This window comes from Pristiophorus japonicus, chromosome 11 (genome assembly GCF_044704955.1).
Source record: "Pristiophorus japonicus isolate sPriJap1 chromosome 11, sPriJap1.hap1, whole genome shotgun sequence".
Lineage (NCBI taxonomy): Eukaryota > Metazoa > Chordata > Chondrichthyes > Pristiophoridae > Pristiophorus > Pristiophorus japonicus.
In genome coordinates, this window is record NC_091987.1 from 176,822,676 (window position 1) to 176,849,956 (window position 27,281).

General features: G+C 48.8%; 2 protein-coding genes across 3 annotated transcripts in view; both read right to left on the reverse strand.

Moving 5' to 3' along the window:
- dcps (decapping enzyme, scavenger) overlaps positions 1–5,919 on the reverse strand; it is a 106,309-nt gene extending 100,390 nt beyond the window's left edge. The window contains exons 1-2 of one of the 2 annotated variants that reach the window (XM_070894297.1): positions 5,658–5,919; positions 1,126–1,294 (exon numbers count right to left, since the gene is read on the reverse strand). In XM_070894297.1, the coding sequence (XP_070750398.1) occupies positions 1,126–1,294; positions 5,658–5,900 (412 nt within the window). In that variant the 5' untranslated portion in view covers positions 5,901–5,919. The remainder of the gene's footprint in view (positions 1–1,125; positions 1,295–5,657) is intronic. The other variant, XM_070894296.1, reaches the window with a different exon arrangement.
- Positions 5,920–12,492: 6,573 nt separating this feature from the next.
- Positions 12,493–23,631, reverse strand: tirap (toll-interleukin 1 receptor (TIR) domain containing adaptor protein). The gene is made up of 3 exons (XM_070894299.1): positions 23,543–23,631; positions 19,552–20,139; positions 12,493–16,340 (listed from the first exon to the last, which is right to left on the reverse strand). Exons 1-3 carry the CDS (start codon positions 23,547–23,549, stop codon positions 16,228–16,230), a joined length of 708 nt encoding a protein of 235 aa, XP_070750400.1. The 5' UTR covers positions 23,550–23,631; the 3' UTR covers positions 12,493–16,227.
- Between the last annotated feature and the right edge of the window lie 3,650 nt (positions 23,632–27,281).

The following is a 27,281-nucleotide window of genomic DNA, read 5'->3' on the forward strand; positions in this document are numbered from 1 at the left end:
CTGTAATGTGGTGACCAGAACTGCACACAGTACTCCAGCTGTGGCCTAACTAGTGTTGTATACAGTTCTAGTATAACTTCCCTGTTCTTATATTCGATGCCTCGGCTAATAAAGGAAAGCATTCCGTATGCCTTTTTAACTACCTTATTGACTTGTCCTGCTACCTTTAAGGATCTGTGGACATACACTCCACGGTCGCTCTGTTCCTCCACACCTCTCAGTATCCTCCCATTTATTGTGTATTCCCGTTCCCTGTTGCCCCCAAATGAATAACCACACATTGTTCCAGATTGAATTCCATTTTCCACTTTTCTGCCCAACTGACCAGTTCATTGATATCTTCCTGCAGTCTAAAGCGTTTCTCCTCACTGTCAACCACGACCAATTTTTGTATCATCTGCAAATTTCTTTATCATGCCCCCGACACTTAAGTCAAAATCATTAATATATACGACAAAAAGCTGTACCCCAGTGTTATAGTGACCGATCTAAACCCACCAATACTGTACCACAGTGTTATAGTGACAGACCTGCACCCACCAATACTGTATCCCATTGTTATACAGTGACAGACTTGTACCCACCAGCATTGTACCCCAGTGTTATACAGTGACAGACCTGTACTCACCAGTACTGTACCCCAGTGTTATACAGTGACAGACCTGAACCCACCAGTACTGTACCCCAATGTTATACAGTGACAGATCTGTGCCCACCATTATTGTACCCCAATGTTATACAGTGACAGACTGTACCCACCAGTACTGTACAGCAGTGTTATACAGTGACAGACCTGTACCACTAGTACTGTACCGCAGTGTTATACAGTGACAGACCTGTACCACCAGTACTGTACCCCCTCGTTACAATGACGGACCTGTACCACACCCCAGTGTTTTACTACCCAGAAAGTTCTCTCCAGATAGAGCTGATGTTTAAAGAACAATGTCTGTTCTTCTGAAGTTTTAAGTGGACACAGTATGAAAGTTTCACACATATCTTGTGCTTCACCCAAATGCCAAGGGCACCACTGTGTTTAGAGACAATTCAAAATGTAAAGTAACCTGCAGCTCAGCTTACTGCTGACCCAGTGTGTACGGACAGCAAAGCTGGGCAGCACCGTACCATTGAAGGCTGGCAAGGGGTGGAGGTGGTGTGTGCTGTAGATGTCATTGCTCATCTGAAGGCGAAGATCTGCGTCCTTGTTGAGAAGCTGCGACAGGGTCGCCTTGCGGAAAGGCGTCTTCTCCAGAATGACCACAGCGTCCTGAATGTCTCCACCGTCCTCTCCAACCTGTCACATTAAAGAAGCGGCTTACAAAAATGGACAAACAAGATTCTCTGCACCACCAGAAAGTGTGGTGAAATGTGCCTACTCTAGTGAATACAATCGAACAATAACTGACCAACACGCATCCTCTGCCAAACTATTGTATAGATTCTGTGGCACAGACACAGACCGTTCAGTCCAACTGGTTCGTGACGGTGTTTATGCTCCACACGAGCCTCCTCCCACCATACCAGTATACCCTTCTATTACTTTCTCCCTCATCCAGCTTTCCCTTAAAGGCATTTATGCCATTCGCCTAACTACTCCTTGTGGTAGCAAGTTCCACATCCTAACCACTAACCGGGTAATGAAGTCCTCCTGAACTCCCTGTTGAATTTACTAGTGACAATCTTATATTTATGACCTCCACTTTTGGTCTCCCCCACAAGTGGAAATATTTTCTCCACTGCTACCTTATCAAACCCTTTTATAATTTTTTAAAGATCTGCATCAGGCCACACCTCAGCTTTCCCTTTTCTCGAGAAAAGAGCCCCAGCCTGTTCATCTCGACATCCGGTAGCCAGCTTAATACTAGAGCAGTCCAAACGTCTCCAATGTTGATCACACCAGGCATCGTTTGGCCACGCTGAGCAAGACCAGCAATTTGACGACAACTGCTGTGGGGAAAGAGTGGTTTTGTGGGTCAGCACCCACTGCAAGTTGGGTTGAGGCGGCCTTTCCACATGAGAAAAATAGGCCACTGAATTCCAAAGCTAAATCCAGGCATAAAAGTACCGTGTTCTAACCCACTGAAGAAATAATTATCCTTCTAACTGGGGCCTCAGTATTAGTCCTAGAGCCCAGACGGTGTGAATGTAAAGGCATAGTATCACTCGCCACCATTACAGATTAGCAATCAGCCATGCCTCAGTGGTAGCACTCTCGCCTCTCAGTCAAAAGGTCGAGGGTTCAAGCCCAAACTTTTTGCACTTGAGCACAAAATCTAGGCTGACACTTCAGTGCAGTACTGCACTGTCGGAGGTGCCACTTTTCAGATGAGATATCAAACCGAGGCCCCGTCTGCCCTCTCGGGTGAATGTAAAGAGCCCATGGCACTATTCGAAGAACTGCAGAGGCGTTCTCCCGATGGCCTGGTCAATATCCCTCAACCATCACCACTAAACAGATGATCTGGTCATTTACCTTATTGGTGTGTGTAGGACCTTGCTGTGCACAAATTGGCTGCCACAATTCCTTACATTATAACAGTAAATTCTCTTGAGTATAGAAGATTGAGGGGTGATCTAATCGAGTGGTTTAACATTACAAATAGATTCAATAGAGTAGATGTTGGAATTTCCCTCCCTTAACTTCTCTGCCTCTCTTTCCTCCTTTAAGACGCTCCTTAAAACCTACCTCTTTGACCAAGCTTTTGGTCATCTGCTGTAATTTCTTCTTATGTGGCTCGGTGTCAAATTTATTTGTTTTGTCTTACAACACCGCTGTGAAGCGCCTTGGGATTTTTACAGGTCGAACCTTTCTTATCTGGCACCCTCGGGACGAGGATTTGCCGGACGACGGGAGGTCACGCTGACCCTAGCGTTGTCAGCAGCACCCGGTAAGTTTTTAATGTAATGGTTCATTTCAGGCAGAGACACCGACTCCTGGAGCAGTGGGGTCAATGTGTACCTGAGGGGAACATCAGTGAAGTGTCGCTGTGGTCTGCAGGTCAGCCGAGAAAGATCGGTAATGTTTACAGCAGAGTATCAATCCTTCCAACTGATGTAAAGTCCAATGTGTAATCTTGAGAGTTTGTTTTAGATGAGCGATCTTCATTGTTTTAAGCATTAATTCAGAGAGCCTGCAATACTCCAGCCGACTTTGTCCTCAACTACAAAACGTGCCTAATCGTCAACATCAGTTTTTAAACAAATTTTTTTTAAATTTTAAAACTGACCCCCCCCCACCCGCCGGGAATTATGCCGGACAAGGGAGGTTGCCGGTTAAAGGAGTACTGGATAAGGAAGGCTCAACCTGTACTACAGTGAAGGCACTAAATAAATGAAAATTGTTGCTGTTGATGGAGATTTCAGAACGAGGAGACATAATCTTAAAATTAGAGCTGGATCATTCAGGGAGTGAAAGCATGTTTTCCACACAAAGGGTGGTGTAAATCTGGAACTCTCTCCCCACAAATGGAGGACTATTGGGGCTTTCAAGACTGAGACCGATAGACTTCAGTTAAGTAAGGGCATCAAGAGATATGGAGCAAAAGTGGGCAAATGGAGTTCAGGTACAGATCAGTCATGACGGAGCAGATCCAAAGGGCTGAATGGTCTCCTACTGCTCCTAAATATACATCTAGGATTGATTAACTTTCCCTGGTGAAGATTTTGGGGCCTATATACAACAACTTGTATTTATATAGCACCTTTAACGTAGTGCATCGTCCCAAGGCTCTTCACAGGAGTATTATGAGATTTTAAAAATTTGACATCGAGCGGCATAAGTAGAAATTAGCGCAGGTGACCAAAAGCTTGGTCAAAGAGGTAGGTTTTAAGGAGCGTCTTGAAGGAGGAAAGAGAGGTAGCGAGGCGGAGAGGTTTAGGCAGGGAGTTCCAGAGCTTGGGGCGTAGGCAACAGAAGGCATGGCAAACCAATGGGTGAGTGATTATAATCAGGGATGCTCAAGAGAGTGGGAGTGGGAGAGCGATAGTGATAAGGGATTCGATTGTAAGGGGAATAGATAGGCGCTTCTGCGGCCGCAACCGAGACTCCAGGATGGTATGTTGCCTCCCTGGTGCAAGGGTCAAGGATGTCTCGGAGCGGGTGCAGGACATTCTGAAAAGGGAGGGTGAACAGCCAGTTGTCGTGGTACACATTGGTACCAAGGATATAGGTAAAAAAAGGGATGAGGTCCTACGAGACGAATTTAAGGAGCTAGGAGCTAAATTAAAACATAGGACCTCAAAAGTAGTAATCTCAGGATTGCTACCAGTGCCACGTGCTAGTCAGAGTAGGAATCGCAGAATAGCTCAGATGAATATGTGGCTTGAGCAGTGGTGCACCAGGGAGGGATTCAAATTCCTGGGGCATTGGAACCGGTTCTGGGGGAGGTGGGACCAGTACAAACCGGATGGTCCGGAACCAATGTCCTAGGGGGAGTGTTTGCTAGTGCTGTTGGGGAGGAGTTAAACTAATATGGCAGAGTTAAACTAATTAGCCTCAGACAGCTGTTGAGGCGAGGGATGAAGTCAGTGGCTTGGGAATGGAGTTTGTGGCTGGGTCTGAAAACAATGGCTTCAGTCTTCCCAATATTTAATAGTAGAAAATTTCTGCTCATCCAGAACTGGATGTCGGACAAGCAGTCTGACAATTTTGAGACCGTGGAGGGGTCGCGAGAAGTTTACTTTCATAGAGTGAGAAGATAGACTATCATTTTTTTTGCTACAACACCTCTCTTCTCACTTAGTTTCTGGATTTCCCAAATGGATTAAAGGAACAACAACTTGCCTGTGCTGCGTGCTGGTAACTAAAAAACTCTGCATTGGAGAGGGTGCAGAGATTTAGCAGAATTATAAAAGGTTTTGACAGAGGCGAGGGCCATGGGGCAGCACAGGTCAGCCCACTCTCCGATATGTGTGCGCACTAGATCCGTGCAGCAGAGCAGGTCTCCAGTCGTCCTGGTTAACCCTTGACACTGGACCAAGACCTAGCTCTGTCAAGCCCATGCAACGGCCACCCCACGTTAAAAAAAATCCACGCACAGGCATCTTCCACCCTTCAACATGCAGTTCGGGACCTGGAATATTAGGTCCTTCATTGAAACACCTGTGAACTCATCCCTTTTTGGTGTGGAAGCAAGTCATCCTCGATTCGAGCGACTGCCTAAGAAGAATTGTTTCCAGTGGCAGGATCGTCAGTTAGCAGAGGACATAGATTTAAGATAATTGGCAAAAGATCCAGAGGGGAGATTATTTTATGCAGTGAGTTGTTATGATCTGGAATGCACTACTTGAAAGGGCAGGGGATGCAGATCCAATAGTAAATGTCCAAAGGGAATTGGATGAATGCTTGAAAAGGAACATTTTCAAGGCTGTGGGGAAAGAACAGGGAAGTGGGACTAATCGGACAGTTCTTTCAGAGAGCTAGCAGACATGATGGGCCTGGTGACCGCTTTCTGCAATCTGTCATTCTATTTATTCACATTCCCGCCCATTCCGCAATCCCTATGTCTGGAGTCCGCACCGTCAAGGCACTGCCTAAAGCCCCGCCCCTTTTTCAGGACACGCCCACCTCAACTGGCCCCGCCCCCTTCCCGAGGCGCTCTGGCCGCGCCCCCTTTCCCAGGGGCCCCGCCCCTCTCTGCTATTGGCCCCGCCCTCACCTTCCCGTGAATGAAGATGGTCTTATCGCGCGCGCTCTCCCTCAGTATTTTCTCGACGCGGAAGTTGCTGAGGGTGAAGCCGCTGCGCTCGGGCGGCGCCTTCCCCGCCCCCGCCTCGACCGCGCTCTCGCTCTCGTTCAGCCGCTGCTTCTTCCTCGCGGGTTCCGGCGCGCTCTCCTTTGTATACTCCGCCATCTTCAATCCCGCGCCCGCTTTGACTGCACGGCCAATCAGCGGGCGCATTGACCGCTGCGGCGAATGAGCGAGAATTTTACTCCCGGTGCCCAATCAGCGCATGTCTTATTCTCACCCCGTCAATCTCGGTCAACAAGATGGGACACTGGCGCCTCCGCAGGCTCGCCCAGTATGCTGCCCCCTGTGGCAGGAGGACAGCTTTACATCGTTCACAAATGGGATCTTTTCCAGGGAGATTTTTGATTCATTTTATGTCACATTTTCATTGTTTTTTATTCGTTCACAGGATGTAGCGTCTCTGGCAAGGCTGTCATTTATTGCCCATCCCTAATTGCCCTTGAGAAGGTGATGGTGAGCCACCTTCTTGAACACTGCAGTCCGTGTGGTGAAGGTGCTCCCACAGTGCTGTTGGGGAGGGTGTTCCAGGATTTTGATCCAGGGACAATGAAGGAACGGCCGATATAGTTCCAAATCAGGATGGTGTGTGACTTGGAGGGGAACGTGGAGGTGATGGTGTTCCCATGTACCTGCTGCCCTTGTCCTTCTAGGCGGTAGAGGTCGCGGGTTGGGAGAAGAAGCCTTGGTGAGTTGCTGCAGTGCATCTTGTAGATGGTACACACTGCAGCCACGGTGTGCCGGTGGTGGAGGGAGTGAAGGATGAAGGTGGAGGATGAGGTGCCAATCAAGCCGGACTGCTTTGCCCTGGATGGTGTAAAGCCTTTTTAGTGTTGTTGGAGGTGCACTCATCCAGGCAAATGGAGAATATTCCATCACACTCCTGACTTGTGCCTTGTAGATGGTGGAAAGGCTTTGGGTCAGGAGATGTGACACCGCAGAATACCCAGCCTCTGACCTGCTCTTGTTGCCACAGTATTTATGTGGCTGGTCCAGTTAAGTTTCTGGTCAATGGTGACCCCCAGGAAGTTGATGGTGGGGGATTTGGCAATGAATGTCTTTGGGTGGTGGTTAAACTCTCGCTTGTTGGAGATAGTCATTGCCTGGCACTTGTGACTATCTCCAACAAGTGAGAGTCTAACCAACACATTTTCAGAAACCTCAGGATTTATCAGCGCTGTTTTGATCAAGTCTCGCTCCCAAAGCTTTAAACATAGAAACATAGAAAATAGGTGCAGGAGTAGGCTATTCAGCCCTTCGAGCCTGCAGCGCCATTCAATGAGTCCATGGCTGAACATGTAACTTCAGTACCCCATTCCTGCTTTCTCGCCATACCCCTTGATCCCCCTAGTAGTAAGGACTACATCTAACTCCTTTTTGAATATATTTCGTGAATTGGCCTCAACAACTTTCTGTGATAGAGAATTCCACAGGTTCACCACTCTCTGGATGAAGAAGTTTCTCCTCATCTCGGTCCTAAATGGCTTATCCCTTATCCTTAGACTGTGACCCTTGGTTCTGGACTTCCCCAATATTGGGAACATTCTTCCTGCATCTAACCTGTCTAAACCCGTCAGATTTTTAAACGTTTCTATGAGATCCCCTCTCATTCTTCTGAACTCCAGTGAATACAAGCCCAGTTGATCCAGTCTTACTTGATATGTCAGTCCTGCCATCCCGGGAATCAGTCTGGTGAACCTTCGCTGCACTCCCTCAATAGCAAGAATGTCCTTCCTCAAGTTAGGAGACCAAAACTGTACACAATACTCCAGGTGTGGCCTCACCAAGGCCCTGTACAACTGTAGCAACACCTCTCTGCCCCTGTACTCAAATCCCCTCGCTATGAAGGCCAACATGCCATTTGCTTTCTTAACCGCCTGCTGTACCTGCATGCCAACCTTCAATGACTGATGTAACATGACACCCAGGTCTCGTTGCACCTCCCCTTTTCCTAATCTGTCACCATTCAGATAATAGCCTGTCTCTCTGTTTTTACCACCAAAGTGGATAACCTCACATTTATCCACATTATACTTCATCTGCCATGCATTTGCCCACTCACCTAACCTATCCAAGTCACTCTGCAGCCTCATAGCATCCTCCTCGCAGCTCATGGTGCCACCCAACTTAGTGTCATCCGCAAATTTGGAGATACTACATTTAATCCCCGCGTCCAAATCATTAATGTACAATGTAAACAGCTGGGGCCCCAGCACAGAACCTTGCGGTACCCCACTAGTCACTGCCTGCCATTCTGAAAAGTACCCATTTACTCCTACTCTTTGCTTCCTGTCTGACAACCAGTTCTCAATCCATGTCAGCACACTTCCCCCAATCCCATGTGCTTTAACTTTGCACATTAATCTCTTGTGTGGGACCTTGTTGAAAGCCTTCTGAAAGTCCAAATACACCACATCAACTGGTTCTCCCTTGTCCACTCTATTGGAAACATCCTCAAAAAATTCCAGAAGATTTGTCAAGCATGATTTCCCTTTCACAAATCCATGCTGACTTGGACCTATCATGTCACCTCTTTCCAAATGCGCTGCTATGACATCCTTAATAATTGATTCCATCATTTTACCCACTACTGAGGTCAGGCTGACCGGTCTATAATTCCCTGTTTTCTCTCTCCCTCCTTTTTTAAAAAGTGGGGTTATATTGGCTAGCCTCCACTCCATAGGAACTGATCCAGAGTCTATGGGATGTTGGAAAATGACTGTCAATGCATCCGCTATTTCCAAGGCCACCTCCTAAGTACTCTGGGATGCAGTCCATCAGGCCCTGGGGATTTATCGGCCTTCAATCCCATCAATTTCCCCAACACAATTTCCCGACTAATAAGGATTTCCCTCAGTTCCTCCTTCTTACTTGACCCTCTGACCCTTTTATATCCGGAAGGTTGTTTGTGTCCTCCTTAGTGAATACTGAACCAAAGTACTTGTTCAATTGGTCTGTCATTTCTTTGTACCCCGTTATGACTTCCCCTGATTCTGACTGCAGGGGACCTACACTTGTCTTTACTAACCTTTTTCTCTTTACATATCTATAGAAACTTTTGCAGTCTGTCTTAATATTCCCTGCAAGCTTCCTCTCGTACTCTATTTTCCCTGCCCTAATCAAACCCTTTGTCCTCTTCTGCTGAGTTCTAAATTTCTCCCAGTCCCCAGGTTCACTGCTATTTCTGGCCAATTTGTATGCCACTTCCTTGGCTTTAATACTATCCCTGATTTCCCTTGATAGCCACAGTTGAGCCACCTTCCCTTTTTTATTTTTACGCCAGACAGGGATGTACAATTGTTGTAGTTCATCCATGTGGTCTCTAAATGTCTGCCATTGCCCATCCACAGTCAACCCCTTAAGTACCATTCGCCAATCTATCCTAGCCAATTCACGCCTCATATCTTCAAAGTTACCCTTCTTTAAGTTCTGGACCATGGTCTCTGAATTAACTGTTTCATTTTCCATCCTAATGTAGAATTCCACCATATTATGGTCACTCTTCCCCAAGGGGCCTCGCACAACGAGATTGCTAATTAATCCTCTCTCATTACACAACACCCAGTCTAAGATGGCCTCCCCCCTAGTTGGTTCTTCGACATATTGGTCGAGAAAACCATCCTTATGCACTCCAGGAAATCCTCCTCCACCATATTGCTTCCAGTTTGGTTAGCCCAATCTACATGCATATTAAAGTCACCCATGATAACTGTTGCACCTTTATTGCATGCACCCCTAATTTCCTGTTTGATGCCCTCCCCAACATCACTACTACTGTTTGGAGGTCTGTACACAACTCCCACTAGCGTTTTTTTTTGCCCTTTGGTGTTCTGCAGCTCTACCCATATAGATTCCACATCATCCAAGCTAATGTCCTTCCTAACTATTGCATTAATCTCCTCTTTAACCAGCAATGCTACCCCACCTCCTTATCCTTTTATTATATCCTTCCTGAATGTTGAATACCCATGGATGTTGAGTTCCCAGCCCTGATCATCCTGGAGCCACGTCTCTGTAATCCCAATCACATCATATCCGTTAACATCTATTTGCACAGTTAATTCATCCACCTTATTACGGATACTCCTTGCATTAAGACACAAAGCCTTCAGGCTTGTTTTTTTAACACCCTTTGTTCTTTTAGAATTATGATGTAGTGTGGCCCTTTTTGTTTCTTGCCTTTGTTTACTCGGCCTTCCACTATTGCTTTTTACCTTTCTACCATCTGTTTCTGACTCCATATTACTTCGCCCTATCTGGCTGCATAGGTTCCCATCACCCTGCCATGTTAGTTTAAACACTCCCGAACTGCATTAGCAAATGTAACCCCAAGGACATCAGTTCCAGTCCTGCCCAAGTGCAGACCGTCACACTTTTGTACAGGTCCCACTTCCCCCAGAACTGGTTCCAATGTCCCAGGAATTTGAATCCCTCCCTCTTGCACTACTGCTCAAGCCATGTATTTATTCTAACTATCCTGCTCCCTCTACTCTGATTAGCACGTGGTACTGGTAGCAACCCAGAGATTACTACCTTTGAGGTCCTACTTTTTAATTTAACTCCTAGCTCCCTAAATTCAGCTAAATTAAGAGATAGCCCCTCTGAAGAGACTGACAGGGATCCAAATGCAACCTATGTTACTCCAACAGTGGTAGTGATAGACTATTCTGATAGTTGCAGCGTGGAGGCCCCGACCTGATTGCGAACACCAGCGGCAGGTCGGGACCATAAAAAGGGCGGCAAGCAGCCTTGGGAGCAGCATGGAGGCCCCGGGAGCAGCGTGGAGGCCCCGGGAGCAGCGTGGAGGAATACTACTTCAGGGAGCAGCGCGAGCTGGTGCAGGAGGGCGACAGCAGCAAAGAGTGAAGTCATCAAGGTCCAGGTCAGTGATTGGGGCGTGGGCAGATACAGCAGGAGCGGCGAGGTCGGGGCGAAGGAGCGGCGAGAGACTGTCGAGAGACGTGATTGGGGCCCAGATGAGGCGAGGGCCCAGGGCCAGCCCACACTGCGATATGTGTGTGCACTAGGTCCGTGCAGCAGAGCAGGTCTCCAGTCGTCCTGGTTAATCCTTGCCACTGGACCAAGACCTCGCTCTGTCAAGCCCGTGTGGTGGCTGGTGTGCAACAGCCACCCCACGTTAAAAAAATCCACACACAGGCATCTTCCACCCTTCAGGATGTAGTTCAGGATCTGGACTATTAAGTCCTTCTTTAAAACACCTGTGAACTCATCCTTTTTTGGCGTGGAAGCAAGTCATCCTCGTTTCGAGGGACTGCCTATGATGATGATGATGATAAGTTGCTGAGGAACAACTGGATGGTTAGAACAGAGAAAGTTGAGAAGAGATTTAATAAAGGCGTTTAAAATTGTGAAGGATTCTGACAGGAGCAAATAAGGAGAAATAGTTTCCACTGGCAGGAGGGTCAGTAGCCAGTGGACACAGATTTAAGGTCATTGGCAAAAGAACCGGTGGGGAGATGTGGAGAAAGGGTTTATGCAGCAAGTGTTTATGATCAGGAATGCATTGCCTGAAAGGTTGGGGGGAAGCATATTCAATAGTAACTTTCAAAAGGGAATTAGATAAATACTTGAAAAGGAAAATGTACAGGGAGTAGAAGTAATTAGCTAGCTCTTTCAAAGAGCTGGCAGAAGAACGATGGGCTGAATAGCCTTCTTCTGTGCTGTATGATTTTATGAACAACTTGCATTTATTCACAGATTGCAATCCCACCACCCTCCTCTCCTGTAGTAAATTCCAAATCTTAACTGTGCCTGATAAATGATAATGGACAGCTGAAGGGAGAGTCATCCTTCTGCCAGCTCCTCTGGGGGTTGGAAAAACAAAGCAGAGGCAGAGAAGATAAATTTAATAATTTGTGCCAGCTGTATGATCCATGAGTTATGCAAAACATAGTTGGTCGACACCCAGAACACTACTGCCCTGCAGTGGTAATGGCATGGTTTCATCACCGGACAATGTGCTCTCCAAGTGACCTGCTGGGTGCACACTCACCAAGTGTCATGGTCTGCCCTTGCCTGCCCTCAAAGTAGGAAATATTAAATGGGAGAGGAAACTAAAGAAGGTTCAACCGGCAACAGAATAAAACAATCAACCAGAAAGTCACTGTAGGATTCTGTTATGAAATAAATGTACAGGAGCCAGAGTCAGCTGAATGTTCTCAGATATAATGGCCCAAAAATCACAGCCTCCCCTGGTCCGTACGAAGTTTCTACAGACCCGGGAAGGAATCGGAAAAGCCAGTTTTCAGCGCATATGAAACCGGCATTTCCGACCTGTCAAGTTTCTGACGTGGCAGATCTCGCGCGTAGGAGGACTTACGAAACTCCTATTACTATGAATGAGAATTACGCTATACCTGATTGGTTGCCCAGAGCCATGTGATTCCAGCTCCAAGCCTGCACACATCCCAATGTGCACGTGCTGCGACGCATAGTCAGGAGGAGAGGCCTCCGGACTGGGAACTCGCGTGGCCACAGCAGCTTCAGATAGGTGCGCATCTTTTTCCTATAATCCATTCGAACGCCCGCGGGAAGGAAACACCAGGATTTCTGGCCCAATGTGTCAGAGCAGTGTGTGAGATCCTCCCAGTCAGTGGGTAGCACTATTCCTGGAGCCTCCCAGTCAGCAGGGAGCGCTGTTCCTGGGGTCTCCCATCCTACACTTTTCCATAAACAAACCTTAAATTAATACAGCAAATACTTTGCAGAAGTGACCACTTCCAACATCATTTTATTTTGTTCATAAATCAAACGGAAAATGAGACTAGAGACGAGACAACATATATTAAACAACCATTCCTGCCTTCACCCTCTGTGAGACTATCCTGTGTTACTAGTTTTATTCACCATCTTCATCGGCAGTCTCTCGGAATCGAGGAAGACTTGCTTCCACTCTTAACATGAATTCTTAGGTAGCTGAACAGTCCAATTCGAGAACCACAGTCCCTGTCACAGGTGGGATAGGTAGTCGTTGAGGGTAAGGGTTGCTGGGACAGGTTTACCGCACGCTCTTTCCGCTGCCTGAGCTTACAGCAACGTCAGGAGTGAGAACGCACAGGCAGGTGGGGAATGTGCAACAGAGCCCGGTGCGTGACATACAGAGGATGTCACAATCCAGGACGGCGAAAGCACAAATCAAAAATAATACTTTTGTTTATATAGCATCTTAGCCTGCTGAGACACCTTAATGCTTCATGCACAGTGACTGGAGTGCAGTGACTGATAAAAACAGCAAGTTGCATTTATATAGCACCTTTAACGTAGTAAAACGTTCCAAGGCATTTCACAGGAGCGTTACCAAACAAAATTTGACACCGAGCCACATAAGGAGATATTAAGGCAGGTGACCTTGGTCACGGTAGGTTTTAACGAGTGTCTTAAAAGGTGGAGGTAGAGAGATGGACAGATTGAGAGAGGAAATTCCAGACTAGACAGCTGAAGGCATGTCCGCCAACGCTGGGGCAAAGGAAATCAGGGATGTGCAAGAGGCCAAAATTGGGGGAGCACAGAGATCTGAGGGTTGTTGGGCTGGAGGATATTACAGGAGATAGGGACGGGCGAGACGATGTAGGGATTTGAATACAAGGATGAGAACTGAAAAAAAAAGAGAGGCACTGCTGGACCGGAAACCAATGTAGATCAATGAGCACAGGGGTGATGAGTGAATGGGACTTGGTGGGAGTTAGGACACGGGCAGCAGAGTTCTGGATGAGCTCAAGTTTACGGAGGGTGGAAGATGGAAGGCCGGCCAGGAGAGGGTTAGAATAGTCAAGGCTGGAGGTAACGAAAGCATGGGTGAGGGTTTCTGCAGCAGATGGGCTGAGGCAGGGGCAGAAACAGATGGTGTTACGTGGCCAAAAGCAGCAGTGATTCTGCACCAGTAGCATACCTAATGAGCTAAATGACCAATGTGTTTTGCCGGCATTGGTTGAGATAGGAACATTGGCCAACTCCCTCCTCATCTCTGAATGAAGCCATTGAATGTTTGCTGTCCAGTGTCAGTTGGGTCCTGCAGTGGGTTACATATTGAACTTTAACCTCTTAAGGACTGGGTTCAAACCAAAACTAGACTGATGGGATGGAAGAAGAGAAGAACAGCGAAAGACAAAACAGTGGTCGGTGCGCAGACAAAACGTTAACTCCTTTATTTGTCCCTTTCAGATGCCGACAGACCTGCTGTGTGTTTTTATTTCTTGGTTTCAGCACCGTTCGAGTGAAAATTGACACGCATCACAGTTCAGGTGCATCGGGATTGCTGGACGAAAAAGACCAAGGTCCATCTGGTTCTCCTACCATCCCTGGTAGTGGCATGATATGACGATAATGAATGCAATCAATCTCTTATCGATTAGTCTACAACAGACCCAAACATGAGGCGAGGAAATCCTCATGGGACTGCTCCTGGACATAGCCAAGGTGGCCATTAACCGGTCCAGGCAGCGGGCAGTCATTCAGCCAGACTGCCTGCCTCTGTTCCGTGGCTATGTCCGTGTCAGGGTGTCCCTGGAGATGGAGCACGCGATGTCCACCGGTACGCTCGCGGCCTTCCACGAGAGGTGAGCTCCGGAGGGACTGGAGTGCATCATCACCCCCGGGAACAGAATTTTAATTTGATTTGTTAGGTTTTCTTAAACATTTTTGGTTAGTTTGCAAGTTCTAGTTTTTGTGTCCCTTTAACAAAGGGGCACCGGATTGAATTGTATTAGTTTTAAAACCCTAGTGGTGGAGACCTTTAGGAACCATCGGTCCAAAGTTCCTCCCAAGCATGTTACACTTACCACACTTCATGTTTCAAATTCCTCAGATACTCTATCCAAAAATTTCCGAAATAAATCTGTCCAATTTGCATTTGATCAATTAGTATTCGAAGGGAGCTGTGTCAGCCAATGAGTTTGAGGTGAGGCAGGACCTGACAACAAACAGAGTCTATTTAAACAGAGTCTCCATGAACTGCAGCAAACAGAACTCGTGACCAAGACGACAGCAGAGCATCCCGATAAAAGCAGGACTATTTCTCCAGCAAAATGCAGGGAGTAGAGGAAAGTTACATAATACAAACTTTGTGCATAAAATCAATCCCAGTCACTTCCAGGCATGACTGATGGGGGAGTTTTCCAATCATCTTGTCAGGTTCGATGGTGTCACTGTCATCATCATCATCATCATCATAGGCAGTTCCTCGGAATCGAGGAAGACTTGCTTCCACTCTAAAAATGAGTCCTTAGGTGGCTGAACTGTCCAATACAAGAACCACAATCCCTGTCACAGATAGTCGTTAAAGGAAATGGTGGGTGGGACAGGTTTGCCGCACGCTCCTTCCGCTGCCTGCGCTTGATTTCTGCATACTCTCGGCGATGAGACTCGAGGTGCTCAGCACCCTCCAGGATGCACTTCCTCCACTAAGGGTGGTCTTTGGCCAGGGACTCCGAGGTGTCAGTGGGGATGTTGCACTTTATCAAGGAGGCTTTGATGGTCTCCTTGTAACGTTTCCTCTGCCCACCTTTGGCTCGTTTGCCGTGAAGGAGTTCAGAGTAGAGTGCTTTGGGAGTCTCGTGTCAGGCAATGCGAACAATGTGGCCTGCCCAGTGGAGCTGATCCAGTGTGGTCAGTGCTTCAATGCTGGGGATGTTGGCCTGGTCGAGGATGCTAATGTTGGTGCATCGGTCCTCCCAGGGGATTTGCATCGTCACTGTATGCACCCATTAACTGGTCTGCTCAGGCACCACAGAGATGAGGTTTACAGTGACACAATGGAGCGGGGGGGGGTGGGGGGCTCTTGCAAGGTTGGGGCTGGCTTTAGAGTGCAAGAGCGGCCTTTGTGCTGCACCTAGGCAGTGCTCAAAGTGGAGAGACATTCCATTCCCATCAGCACAGCTCCCACCGGGAGACCCAATCATTTATTCCACAGCAAAAAATAAATAAAATTCAGAGGAAAAGAAAACAGCACTTTGGGTTCGATAATCACAAGTCGATGGTACTCTCCTTCACTGTCCATCCAGATCTGTGCCAGTGAGGGAAGATGCCACCAAAACACACAGCAAACCACTCCAGTCTCCAAAGGTGCACCCTTGCGTATCACCTGGACTCACCACAGGCTGGATGGAGTGAGTGTCGATGCTAAAGCTGAGGACTCCGGCCAAACACAAACGTCGATCGGAATCTGTATTCATTTGACTGTCCCTTGGCCGAGGAGAGGTCCCCATAACAGGGACAGTAAAAAAAAGAGGGGACAAATCATTGCAAACACACACACAAACCAGACAGACACACACACACACAACAGCACACACAAACCATAGATAGAGACACACACACACACACACACACAAAAACAGTGACACAGACAGACAGTTACACAGACAGACACATTTTTCAAGTTTCCCCAAGTGTTAAAACGTCTCCATTTCTCGTTCCCCATCTCCTCGCCGGTGGAACTCAATTTGTACAGTCCTTCACTTGCTCAGCAATTCCCGCTCAAGTCCAGTGTTTCGCTGACCCTGTCCACGTTGGACTCTGGCTGACTCTGCACACTGTCACTCTGCTCTACCTCCTTCCGACAGAGCTCCGAGAGATCTGGAGATGTAAACAGATGCAGATCAGTTTCCATGTTGAGTTTCCAGGGTACCAAGGGCGCGAGTGGGGCCTGGGGTGAGGGCGTGAGAGGGGCCTGGGGTGGGGTGAAGGGGCGAGAAGCCTGGGGTGGGGTGAGGGCATGAGAGGGACCTGGGGTGGGGTGAGGGGGGTGAAGGGGCGAGTGGGTCCTGGGATGAGGGCGCGAGAGGGGCCTGGGGTGAGGTGAAGGGGCGAGACGGGCCTGGGGTGGGGTGAGTGGGTGAGAGGAGCCTGGGGTGGGGTGAGTGGGTCCTGGGGTGGAGTGAAAGGGCGAGACGGGCCAGGGGTGGGGTGAAGGGGTGACTGGGGCCTGGGGTGGGGAGAGGGGCCTGGGGTGATGTGCAAGTTTGGGGCTGAGGCAGTGTAGAGGGAGCTTCACTCTGCATCTGCTTGTTTCCAGTATTTCCCTTGAAATGGAAGAGTTTCATTCCCCACAATTACAATGACTGCTATGTGTGTTCCTGGACGCTGTGATGCCACATGTATTGCCCGGGGCCATTAATGGGCAATCACATAGCGTGGGGCAGGAGTCACTTGTACCCCAGACAGGGTAAGGTCAAAGTGCCCTCTGGGCTGTGAGCGGGCACGTCCACGCAGCAATCGGGGTGGTACGGCGCAGGCCGCTCACAGGCCGTTTTCTCCGAGATACCCGACGGCAAATGTAAAGGTACCGCGCACAAAGAAATTCAAAGGGACCATTGGTAGGGGCGGCAGACTCCCTTCCCTGAAGGGCATTAGTGAACCCGTTGGGTTTTTAATGACCATCTGGTGCCAGCCACCTCAGGACCTTTCAGGCATCCCCTGCCTTTGCCTGTCAACCATGTTGTGTGTCATCAAGGTCCAGGTCGATGATTGGAGCGTGGGCAGGTGTTGCAGGAGCGGCGAGGTCAGGGCAAAGGAGCGGCGAGAGATTGTGGAGGGACGTGATCAGGGCCCAGGAGAGGCATGAGTTTGGGGCCCAGGGGCAGCACGGGCCAGCCCACACTGCGATATGTGTAAGCACTAGGTCCGTGCATTAGAGCAGGACTCCAGTCGTCCTGGTTAAACCTTGCCACTGGATAAAGGCCTAGCTCTGTCAAGCCCGTGTGGTGGCTGATGTGCAACAGTCACCACATTTTTAAAAAATCCACACACAGGCATCTTCCATCCCCTGGAGTTCAGAACTGGAATATCGGGTCCTCCATTGAAACATCTGTGAACTCATCCCTTTTGGTGCGGAAGCAAATCATCCTCGTTTGAGGGACCGCCTATGATGATGATGTGTCAACTCTTCTAATTGGACTACAGCTCCTCTGTGAATCACCGGATTTACTGAACTCAATTCCCAACGTGTCGTGATGGGATGTATACTCATAACCTCGGGATTGCTAGTGCAGTCCCATAACGACAAGGCTGTTGTATCAGATCTTGATCAGCACAAAGACATCCTATCGAGGAGTGCCTATCTACAGAGGAAGAGGCCCCGCAGAGGAGCTGGTAGCGTCGGTCGGCGGCCATGGCAGCCGCAGGGGAGGCCGTGGGGGGACGCAGCAAGTGCGGCCGCTGGAGAGGCGGCAAGTCAGGTGGCAGCGGAGGGGAGCGGAGGCTGCGACGACGGATGGCATTCGGAGCGGCGGAGAAGAAGATGGCGGCGGCATCGTGTCGGAGCTGCAGAGCATCAAAGATGGCGGCGCCCAAGGAGAAGCCTCGTGGAATCCTCCTGCATCAAAGATGGCGCCTTAAAGAGGAAATGCACCCGGGAGTCTTAAAAGGGCCTTACAAAGAGGTGGTCCCCACAAAGGACTTCTGTTTGGCAGAGCGAGTCTAAAATGAGCTATGTTAATGTGAGAGAGTGAATTTATAATAAGAATTACTTTTTTTATGCTGAATGGCCACTATATGTGTGTAAAATAATGGATGAAGTACAATTAATGATAACGGTTAACAAGGAAATCAAGGATCCGTTACCAGTCAATAACCAGTTAATGTACCAGATAATATGTACCATACTAACGCACTCTATGCCCACCTGCCTTCTGTTGGACAAGTGTGATGTTATGTAATGATGTGTGTATCGTTGTCCTGCATCCAGGTGGGGGGGGAAGGTGATGTTATGTTATGATGTGTGTATCGTCCCAGTACCTTAAATGTATCATAAGTACTATGCCACACCACAGAGGGCGCTGCGGTTGGAAACCCTGGTAGTACCTGTAACAAGGGCTATATAAGGCTGTCCAGCACACCTGGTAGGCACTCTGGAGCTGAACAATAAAGGACGAAGGTCACAGCAGTTAGACTTACACCAGACCGTGTGGAGTCAGTGATTTGTGTGCTACATACACCACAAAATCCTTCATCATTTTGGACAGCTCCTTTAAATCTCCCCTGAACCTTCTCTGCTCTGAGGAGAACAATTCTAGTCTCTCCACATAACTGAAGCCCCTGGTACCGTTCTGGTAAACCTCCAATGAAGAATTTTCTTTCAAAGCAAACAAGCAAAGGGGATGGAGTATAAACGCAGGGAAGTCTTGCTACAGTTATACAGGGTATTGGTGAGGCCACACCTGGAATACTGTGTGCAGTTTTGGTTTCCATATTTACGAAAGGATATACTTGCTTTGGAGGCAGTTCAGAGAAGGTTCACCAGGTTGATTCCGGGGATGAGAGGGTTGACTTATGAGGAAAGGTTGAGTAGGTTGGGCCTCTACTCATTGGAATTCAGAAGAATGAGAGGTGATCTTATCGAAACGTATAAGATTATGAGGGGGCTTGACAAGGTGAATGTAGAGAGGATATTTCCACTGATAGGGGAGACTAAAACTAGGGGGCATAATCTTAGAATAAGGGGCTGCCCATTTAAAACTGAGATGAGGATAAATTTCTTCTCTGAGGGTTGTAAATCTGTGGAATTCGCTGCCTCAGAGAGCTGTGGAAGCTGGGACATTGAATAAATTTAAGACAGAAATAGACAGTTCCTTAAAGGATAAGGGAATAAGGGGTTATGGGGAGTGGGTGGGGTAGTGGACCCGAGTCCATGATCGGATCAGCCATGATCATATTAAATGGCGGAGCAGGCTCAAGGGGCTGTGTGGCCTACTCCTGCTCCGATTTCTTATGTAAGCAACACTGCGAGTGGGGAGCTGACGGTATCCATCAGGACTTTGTGCAGCGACATGCAACTGGCGGGACTTACAATACAATACGGCGTGCTTGATCCTCTGGAATCCGTTCTCCTTGTCCAGCCAGACATCAATGCTGTACATGAAGCGAAGCTCCTGTGGATAATCCTTCCACTCCAGCTGCTTGCGGACAGGAATGACCCGTCCGTTGGCCGCGAGGGATTCGGATAGTGCCTGCTGCATCTGGTAGCGGCACCACGGGTCCTTAAGGAAGCTAGGCGTGATGACCAGCACCCAGCAATGGCTCTCCCGGACGGCGTGGCAGAGCTCGGTGCAGATAGCGCCCCCTGGGGCAGAGTCCCTGAGCTGCAGGAAGCAGCGTAGGCTGTGAGGATGCAGCTCCAGGAAGGACACCAGTTCCTGCACGTAGGTCACATCGTCCTCGGTGTGGCACACGCACACGTCGTACTCTTTGCCCCACCGGGCGCTGCAGTCGAGTTTCTGTGACGGCGAGGCAGCGACTGGCGGTGAGTAGGTGCTGCTGGGCTTCGGTTCCCTGCACCGGCTTTTTGTCCTGTCGCCCGTCCGAGGGCTGGAGACAGGATTCGGCCTCGGGTTCTGCTTCCTGTTCATCTTGAAGTCTACAAGCCGCTTGAAGAAACCTGCGGATTTAAAAACAGGCGGTAAAGTTAGTTGGTGACCTTCCTTATTCACTCTTGATCCCAAAAGACACAAGTCCCACTCAGAGAATTGTGCTCAAAAATCTAGGTTGACACTCCCAGTGCAGTGCTGAGGGAGTGCTACACTGTCAGAGGTGCAGTCTTTTGGACGAGTCATTAAACCGAGACCCCATCTGCCCTCTCAGGTGGATGTAAAAGATCCCATGGCACTATTTCTAAGAGCAGGGAAGTTATCCCCGGTGTCCTGGCCAATATTTATCCTTCAATCAACAAGTAGGTTTTTCCCTGGTGTTGGTTCTCTCACTACCTGCTGCAGGCCCAGTCTGCCAGCTATGTCCTTCAGGATTCGGCCAGCTCTGTCAGTAGTGGTGCTACCGAGTCGCTCTTGGTGATGGACATTGAAGTCCCCACCCAGAATGCATTCTGTGCCCTTGCTACTCTCAGTGCTTCTTCCAAGTGGAGTTCAACATGGAGGTGTACTGCTTCATCAGCTGAGGGAGGGCGGTAAGTGTTAATCAGCGGGTGGTTTCCTTGACCATGCTTGACCTGAAGCCATGAGATTTCATGGGGTCCGGAGTCAATGTTGAGGGCTCCCAGGGCCACTCTCTCCCTCTGTATACCACTGCTCTCTCGGCTGAACATTAAAGATGCCAGGGCACTATTTCGAAGAAGAGCAGGGGAGTTTTCCTTGGTGCCCTGGCCAATAATTATCCCTCAATCAACACCACTAAAATCACAGATTATCTGGTCATTATCACACTGCTGTTTGTGGGAGCTTGCTGTGCACAAATTGGCTGCCGCGTTTCCCACATTACAACAGTGACTACACTCATTCATTGGCTGTAAAGTTCTTTGGGACATCCTGAAGTCATGAAAGGCGTCACACAAATGGAAGTCTTTCTTTCTTTGTTCCCTCTCCCCTCCTCAAGGCACCGGCTCTCGCTGGGGCACAGCTCCATGGTCGCCAGCCTCACCCAAGTGGGCATTCACGCGATAGCCTGGATAGTGAGCGTTGGCTGGCTATTCGACCACTGAGACTCCACAACAACCAAGCCTGATCCAGTTCTCATCCGGTACACACATACACTGCAGGTGGGTCTACAGCCAAAGACCCATTGCTGAATTTGTTCCTTCCCATCTCAATAGGTACTGAGACCAACTTTAACATTCTCAACCCATAACAGCTGGCTCGACACTGCTGGATAAGAACATGAGAAATAGGAGCAAAAGTAGGCTATTCGGCCCCTCGAGCCTGCTCTGCCATTCAATGAGATCAAGACTGATCTTCTACCTCACTTTCCTGCACTATCCCCATATCCCTTGATCCCTTAAATATCCAAAAATCTATCGATCTTTGTCTTGAATATCTTCAACGACTGAGTCTCCACAGCCCTCTGGGGTAGAGAATTCCAAAGATTCACCATCCTCTGAGTGAAGAGTTTTCTCCTCATCTCAGTCCTAAATGGCCGACCCCTTATTCTGAGACTGTGACCCCTGGTTCTAGACTTCCCAGCCAGAGGAAACATCCTCCCTGCATCTATCCTGTCAAGCCCTGTAAGAATTTTGTATGTTTCAATGAGATCACCTCTCATTCTTCTAAACGCGGGAGAATGTAGACCTAGTCTACTCAATCTCTCCTCATAGAACAATCCCCCATCCCAGGAATCAGTCTGTGAACCTTCGTGATCTCCTTCCATGGCAAGTATATCCTTCCTTAGGTAAGGAGACCAAAACTGTACACAATACTCCAGGTGTGGTATCACCAGGGCCCTATATAATTGCAGTAAGACATCTTTACTCTTATACTCAAGATTCATGGCGCGGCCCTAGACAACGTGGACCATTTCCCATATCTCAGGAGCCTCTTATCAACAAAGGCAGACATTGATGCTGAGATTCAACATCGCCTCCAGTGTGCCAGTGCAGGCTTCGGCCATCTGAGGAAAAGAGTGTTTGAAGACCAGGCCCTCAAATCAACCACCAAACTCATGGTCTACAGGGCTGTAGTAATACCCGCTCTCCTGTATGGATCTGAGACATGGACGATGTATGGAAGGCACCTCAAGTCGCTGGAGATATATCACCAACGATGTCTCTGCAAGATCCTGCAAATCCCCTGGGAGGACAGGCGCACCAACATCAGTGTCTTCGACCAAGCTAACGTCCCCAGTATTGAAGCACTGACCACACTTGATCAGCTTCGCTGGGCAGGCCACATAGTTCACATGCCAGATACGAGACTCCCAAAGCAAATGCTTTATGCGGAGCTCCTTCATGGTAAACGAGCCAAAGGAGGACAGCGGAGAAGTTATAAGGACACCCTCAAAGCCTCCCTGGTAAAGTGCGACATCACCACTGACACCTGGGAGACCCTGGCCGAAGACTGCCCCAGGTGGAGAAAGTGTATCTGGGAGGGCGTTGAGCTCTTCGAGTCTGAACGCAAAGAGCATGAAGAGGCAGCGGAAGGAGCGCGCGGCAAACCAGCCCCACCGACCCCTTCTCTCGACGAATGTCTGTCCCACCTGTAACAGGGTCTGTGGCTCTCGTATCGGACTGTTCTGTTATCAAAGAACTCACTTTGGGAGTGGAAGCAAGTCTTCCTCGATTCCGAGGGACTGCCTATGATGATGATGATATACTCAAATCCTCTTGGGACCTTAGTCTGTATAACACTTTGGGTGGTACATTAACCTTGTGTTTGTATTTTTTATTCTTGTTCTCTCTGCGTAGCCTCCCTACACCATGCACCCTCTCTGGCTAGGGATTAGCCTGTGGCTCAGTGCATAGAACTCTCGCCTCTGAGTCAGACGGTTGTGGGTCCAAATCCAACTGCAGAGACTACTGCACAAAATCCAGGCTGACACTCCAGTGCATTACTGAGGGAGTGCTGCACTATCGGAGGTGCCGCCTTTCAGCAGGCCCCGTCGGCTCTCTCAGGTGAAGGTGAAAGATCCCATGCACTATTTGAAGAAGAGCAGGGGAGTTAACCGTGGTATCCTGGCCAATATTTATCCCTCAACCAACATCACTAAAACAGATGATCTGGTCATTATCACATTGCTGTTTGTGGGAGCTTGCTGTGTGCAAACTGACTGCTGACTTTCCTACATTACAACAGTGGCTATACTTCAAAAAGTACTGCATGGCTGTAAAGCCCTTTGGGATGTCCTGAGGTCGTGAAATGCGCTATATAAATGCAAGGTTTTTTTTTGCCTGGCAGCCCAGGGAGATTGCCTCTCTGCCACCTTCCCCGCACCCCCCCCCCCTGTGTTTCCAGCTCACTTTAGTCTGACGGAGACCAAGAACTTGCTGCACAGATACAGAGCACCGTTTGCTTTCATTGGGTAACACGACAGATCCGCGCGTTTGAACAAGATTCACTCACAGGCCATCTGGTGCTGAGTGGGGCCCTCACTCACACCAACACTGTCACAATGCAATGGCCAAATCAATCCTTAAAGAAATGGAGACAGTTCCTTCTTGAAGCCTTAGTCCTGGTCGCCAGCAGAAGATCCTCCCGTCCAAACACGGTCGCATGGAGACTTCATCTGCAACACAACAAAGATCCACGCAGGTTTGAACTAAAATACCACTGATTGACAACTACATATCAACCCTGCTTTTATCAATCAGATTCCCATCAGACATAGATCCACAGTGCAAAACTGCCTTTAACTCAGCACTAAATCACATGAGAGGCGGAACATCCTCACATTAACAGGACAGCGTAGAGCGATTTTTACTCCGTATCTAGCCCTTGCTGTACCTGCCCTGGGAGTGTTTGATGGGACAGTGTAGAGGGAGCTTTACTCTGTATCTAACCCATGCTGTACCTGCCCTGGGATTGTTGATGGGACAGTGTAAAGGGGGCTTTACTCTGCATCTAACCCGTGCTGTCCCTGCCCTGGGAGTGTTTGATGGGACAGTATAGAGGGAGCTTTACTCTGTATCTAACCCGTGCTGTACCTGCCCTGGGATTGTTTGATGGGACAGTGTAGAGGGAGCTTTACTCTGTATCTAACCCCGTGCTGTACCTGCCCTGGGAATTATGTCCTTTCCTCCTCTTCCCAATTTTTTGACTCTTACACAATCCCACATGCACTGAGCACTCACTGATATTTCATCAAAGTGCCCATTCTGGCTGCTAGTAATTTTAGTATCCAAGAAACAGACTTTAAACCTGTGCCTGACAATTGAAGGGATGATCTTTGCATATGGCTGAGGAAACAGTTACAGGGGAAGCTATTGAACTGCCCCTAACGGCCCATGGTTTTCGAGAATGAGAGGGAATAGAAACATAGAAACTTACAGCACAGAAGGAGGCCATTTCGACCCATCGTGTCCACACCGGCCGACAAAGAGCCGCATGGCCCTTGGTCAGCAGCCCTAAAGATTATATATAAACCTATGAACAATGACGGAAAGGCAAAGAGCACCCAGCCCAACCAGTCCGCCTCACATAACTGCGACACCCCTTATACTGAAACATTCTACTGTGGAAATATCAGAAAGGATTAAGAAGTTAGTTCAGACCTGGGGTCTAACACTAATAAACTCTCTTGCACAAAAACCAAGCAGGCATTTATCTCAGGGTGAATGAGATAAGGATGAGGTAAGGTTGTAAAACAGCAGGGACAGCAGCAGGATAATAAAGCCAAATTCCAAGGAGTCGCCCTGGGTAAGAGATAATGTGTAAATACTGAATGCCAATTAACAAAGTTCCGGCAATTGCTTATGACTAAACCAAAGGTCAGGTGTAGGAATAACAGACTGAAGGCCATCGGACAGGAGGGAGTTACCGTAACAGGACCAGCTGTGGAAACAGCAAGGGGTGGTAAGAAAAGACTTAGTTGACCAAGATAAGGTTCACACACGGTAACGAAGACTCCGACTTAGTAACAACTCTCGGAGGCAAGAGACAGGTTGCAATAACAGCAGAATGTCTCTGTACTTCTTGTAAAAACAAGCAGGCAATTTATAGCAACACACATGGTTAACTGAGAGAAAAAAGGTATAAAGATAGACAAGCTCAGACAGTCTGGAGCAAGAACCTAGGACCAACACTCAACAGAAGTGGGGACCAGGGGAGAGACCCTTGAAGGAACAGGGACACGACCAGATTGATCACCCGGGAATGTATTGGGTAACTATGAGAGTATTTTGAGTGGAAAGGAACACCCTTTGGAACGTCTTGCTGCAGAGTTAAACAGAGTTAAATAGAATATAAGTAGTGAGTCTTGTACTTCTTCTGTATTAAATGAACATTAACGATACTGTCATTGTCCAGTGTGAAATTTGATATTTAACTCAGGAGCCGTCGCAGGCAAATACAAGTCACATGACTAGCGAAATTGCCGTTTGCGCAACATTACACTCCACTCCAACCGGAGCCATGTGATCTCCTGGGAGAGGCAAAAACCAGATAAAAACCCAGGCCAATTTAGGGAGAAAAACTGACGGGGCCTCGGTTTAACGTCTCATCCGAAAGACGGCACCTTCGACAGTGCAGCACTCCCGCAGCACTGCACTGGAGTGTCAACCTGGATTTATTTTGTGCTCAAGTGCCTGGAGTGGGACCTGAACCCACAACCTTCTGACTCAGAGGCGAGTGTGCTGCACACCGAGTCACAGCTGACACTTTCTGATACATTGTACACCGCTGGGCAGGCCACATTATCCGCATGCCAGACACGAGACTCCCAAAGCAAGCGCTCTACTCAGAACTCCTACACGGCAAGTGAGCCCCAGGTGGGCAGAGAAAACGTTACAAGGACACCTTCAAAGCCTCCTTGATAAAGTGCAACATCCCCACTGGCACCTGGGAGTCCCTGGCCCAAGACCGCCCCAAGTGGAGGAATTGCATCCAGGAGGGCGCTGAGCACCTCGAGTCTCATCGCCGAGAGCATGCAGAAATCAAGCGCAGGCAGCAGAAAGAGCGTGCGGCAAATCAGTCCCACCCACCCTTTCCCTCAACCACTATCTGTCCCACCTGTGACAGGGACTGTGGCTCTCGTATTGGACTGTTCAGCCACATAAGGACTCATGTTAAGAGTGGAAACAAGTCTTCCTCGATTCCGAGGGCCTACCTATGATGATGACGGGACACTGAGTGAAGCCACGTAGTGCTGGGCTTGTGTAACTAGCGACAGCCGGATGACTCACTCTCCTGCCCTGCCTGTGCTGAATCCACTGGACCACTGTAACCGTGCGGAGTGTGAAGCCACAAGCAGCTCGCTGCCTGCTGCCTGCTGCCGGCCCTTGGGGAACCTTCAGCTGTTCCACTACCCGAGGGACAGCCCGACGCCAGACCCCAGGTCTGCAGCTCACCAAGGTCCACGATAGTGCTGGAGAACCGAGGCGGAGTTATGTCTCCTCCTGTTGGCTGCTCGTTCTCTCTCGGGAACTCCTCAAATTCCGCCCCTCGGTCTTTCCTTCGTCCGACAAGTTTCTAAACTCCAAAACTTCGCATCACCGAAACAACAATGTCCTGATTTACCTCGCACTCCTTTTCCTGCTCTTTCAAGCTCGCATTGACTGAAGTGTTTGCAGTCGCAACAAGTCCACAGTGGTTTCCAGGAGAGCGAGGACAGCACTTCCCGACCCAGCAGGTGCCCAGGGCAGAGGCAGTCTTTGCAGGAGCAGCTATCACTGCCTCCTCCTCCTCCTGAGTGTCACAATTACCTGCCTGGTGTAGAAGCAGAGGCGAGGGCTGGCACTGCACTGAGCCGCTAAAGTATTGCATGACCAAACTAGCTGAATGATCACACAACAGTGTGCTCTTAAACCCACTGCCCTTGCTGCGAAGCACATCCTTCCTGCCAGCCCACAATTTCAGTCAATACAAAAACAGAATCAGGAAGTTAGGTTTGCATACCAGCTGCAATTGTGTGTTGAAAAGAAAATCTTTTCATCGATGACACTTGGTTCACATGCTCTCCTGGGCTGCTTCAAATCAATCGCCTGAGCTGGTCGGAGAGGAATTCTCCCGGGTATTTTTTCCCTTATGGGCCCTGAATTTTTGGTCTGGTCTTTTACCTGTCCCAGGAGATGACATGGCCGAGGGAGGGAGGGTTTGGTCATGAGGTTTGATGGACCAGCTGGTCTTTTCCTGTCCATCAATCCCT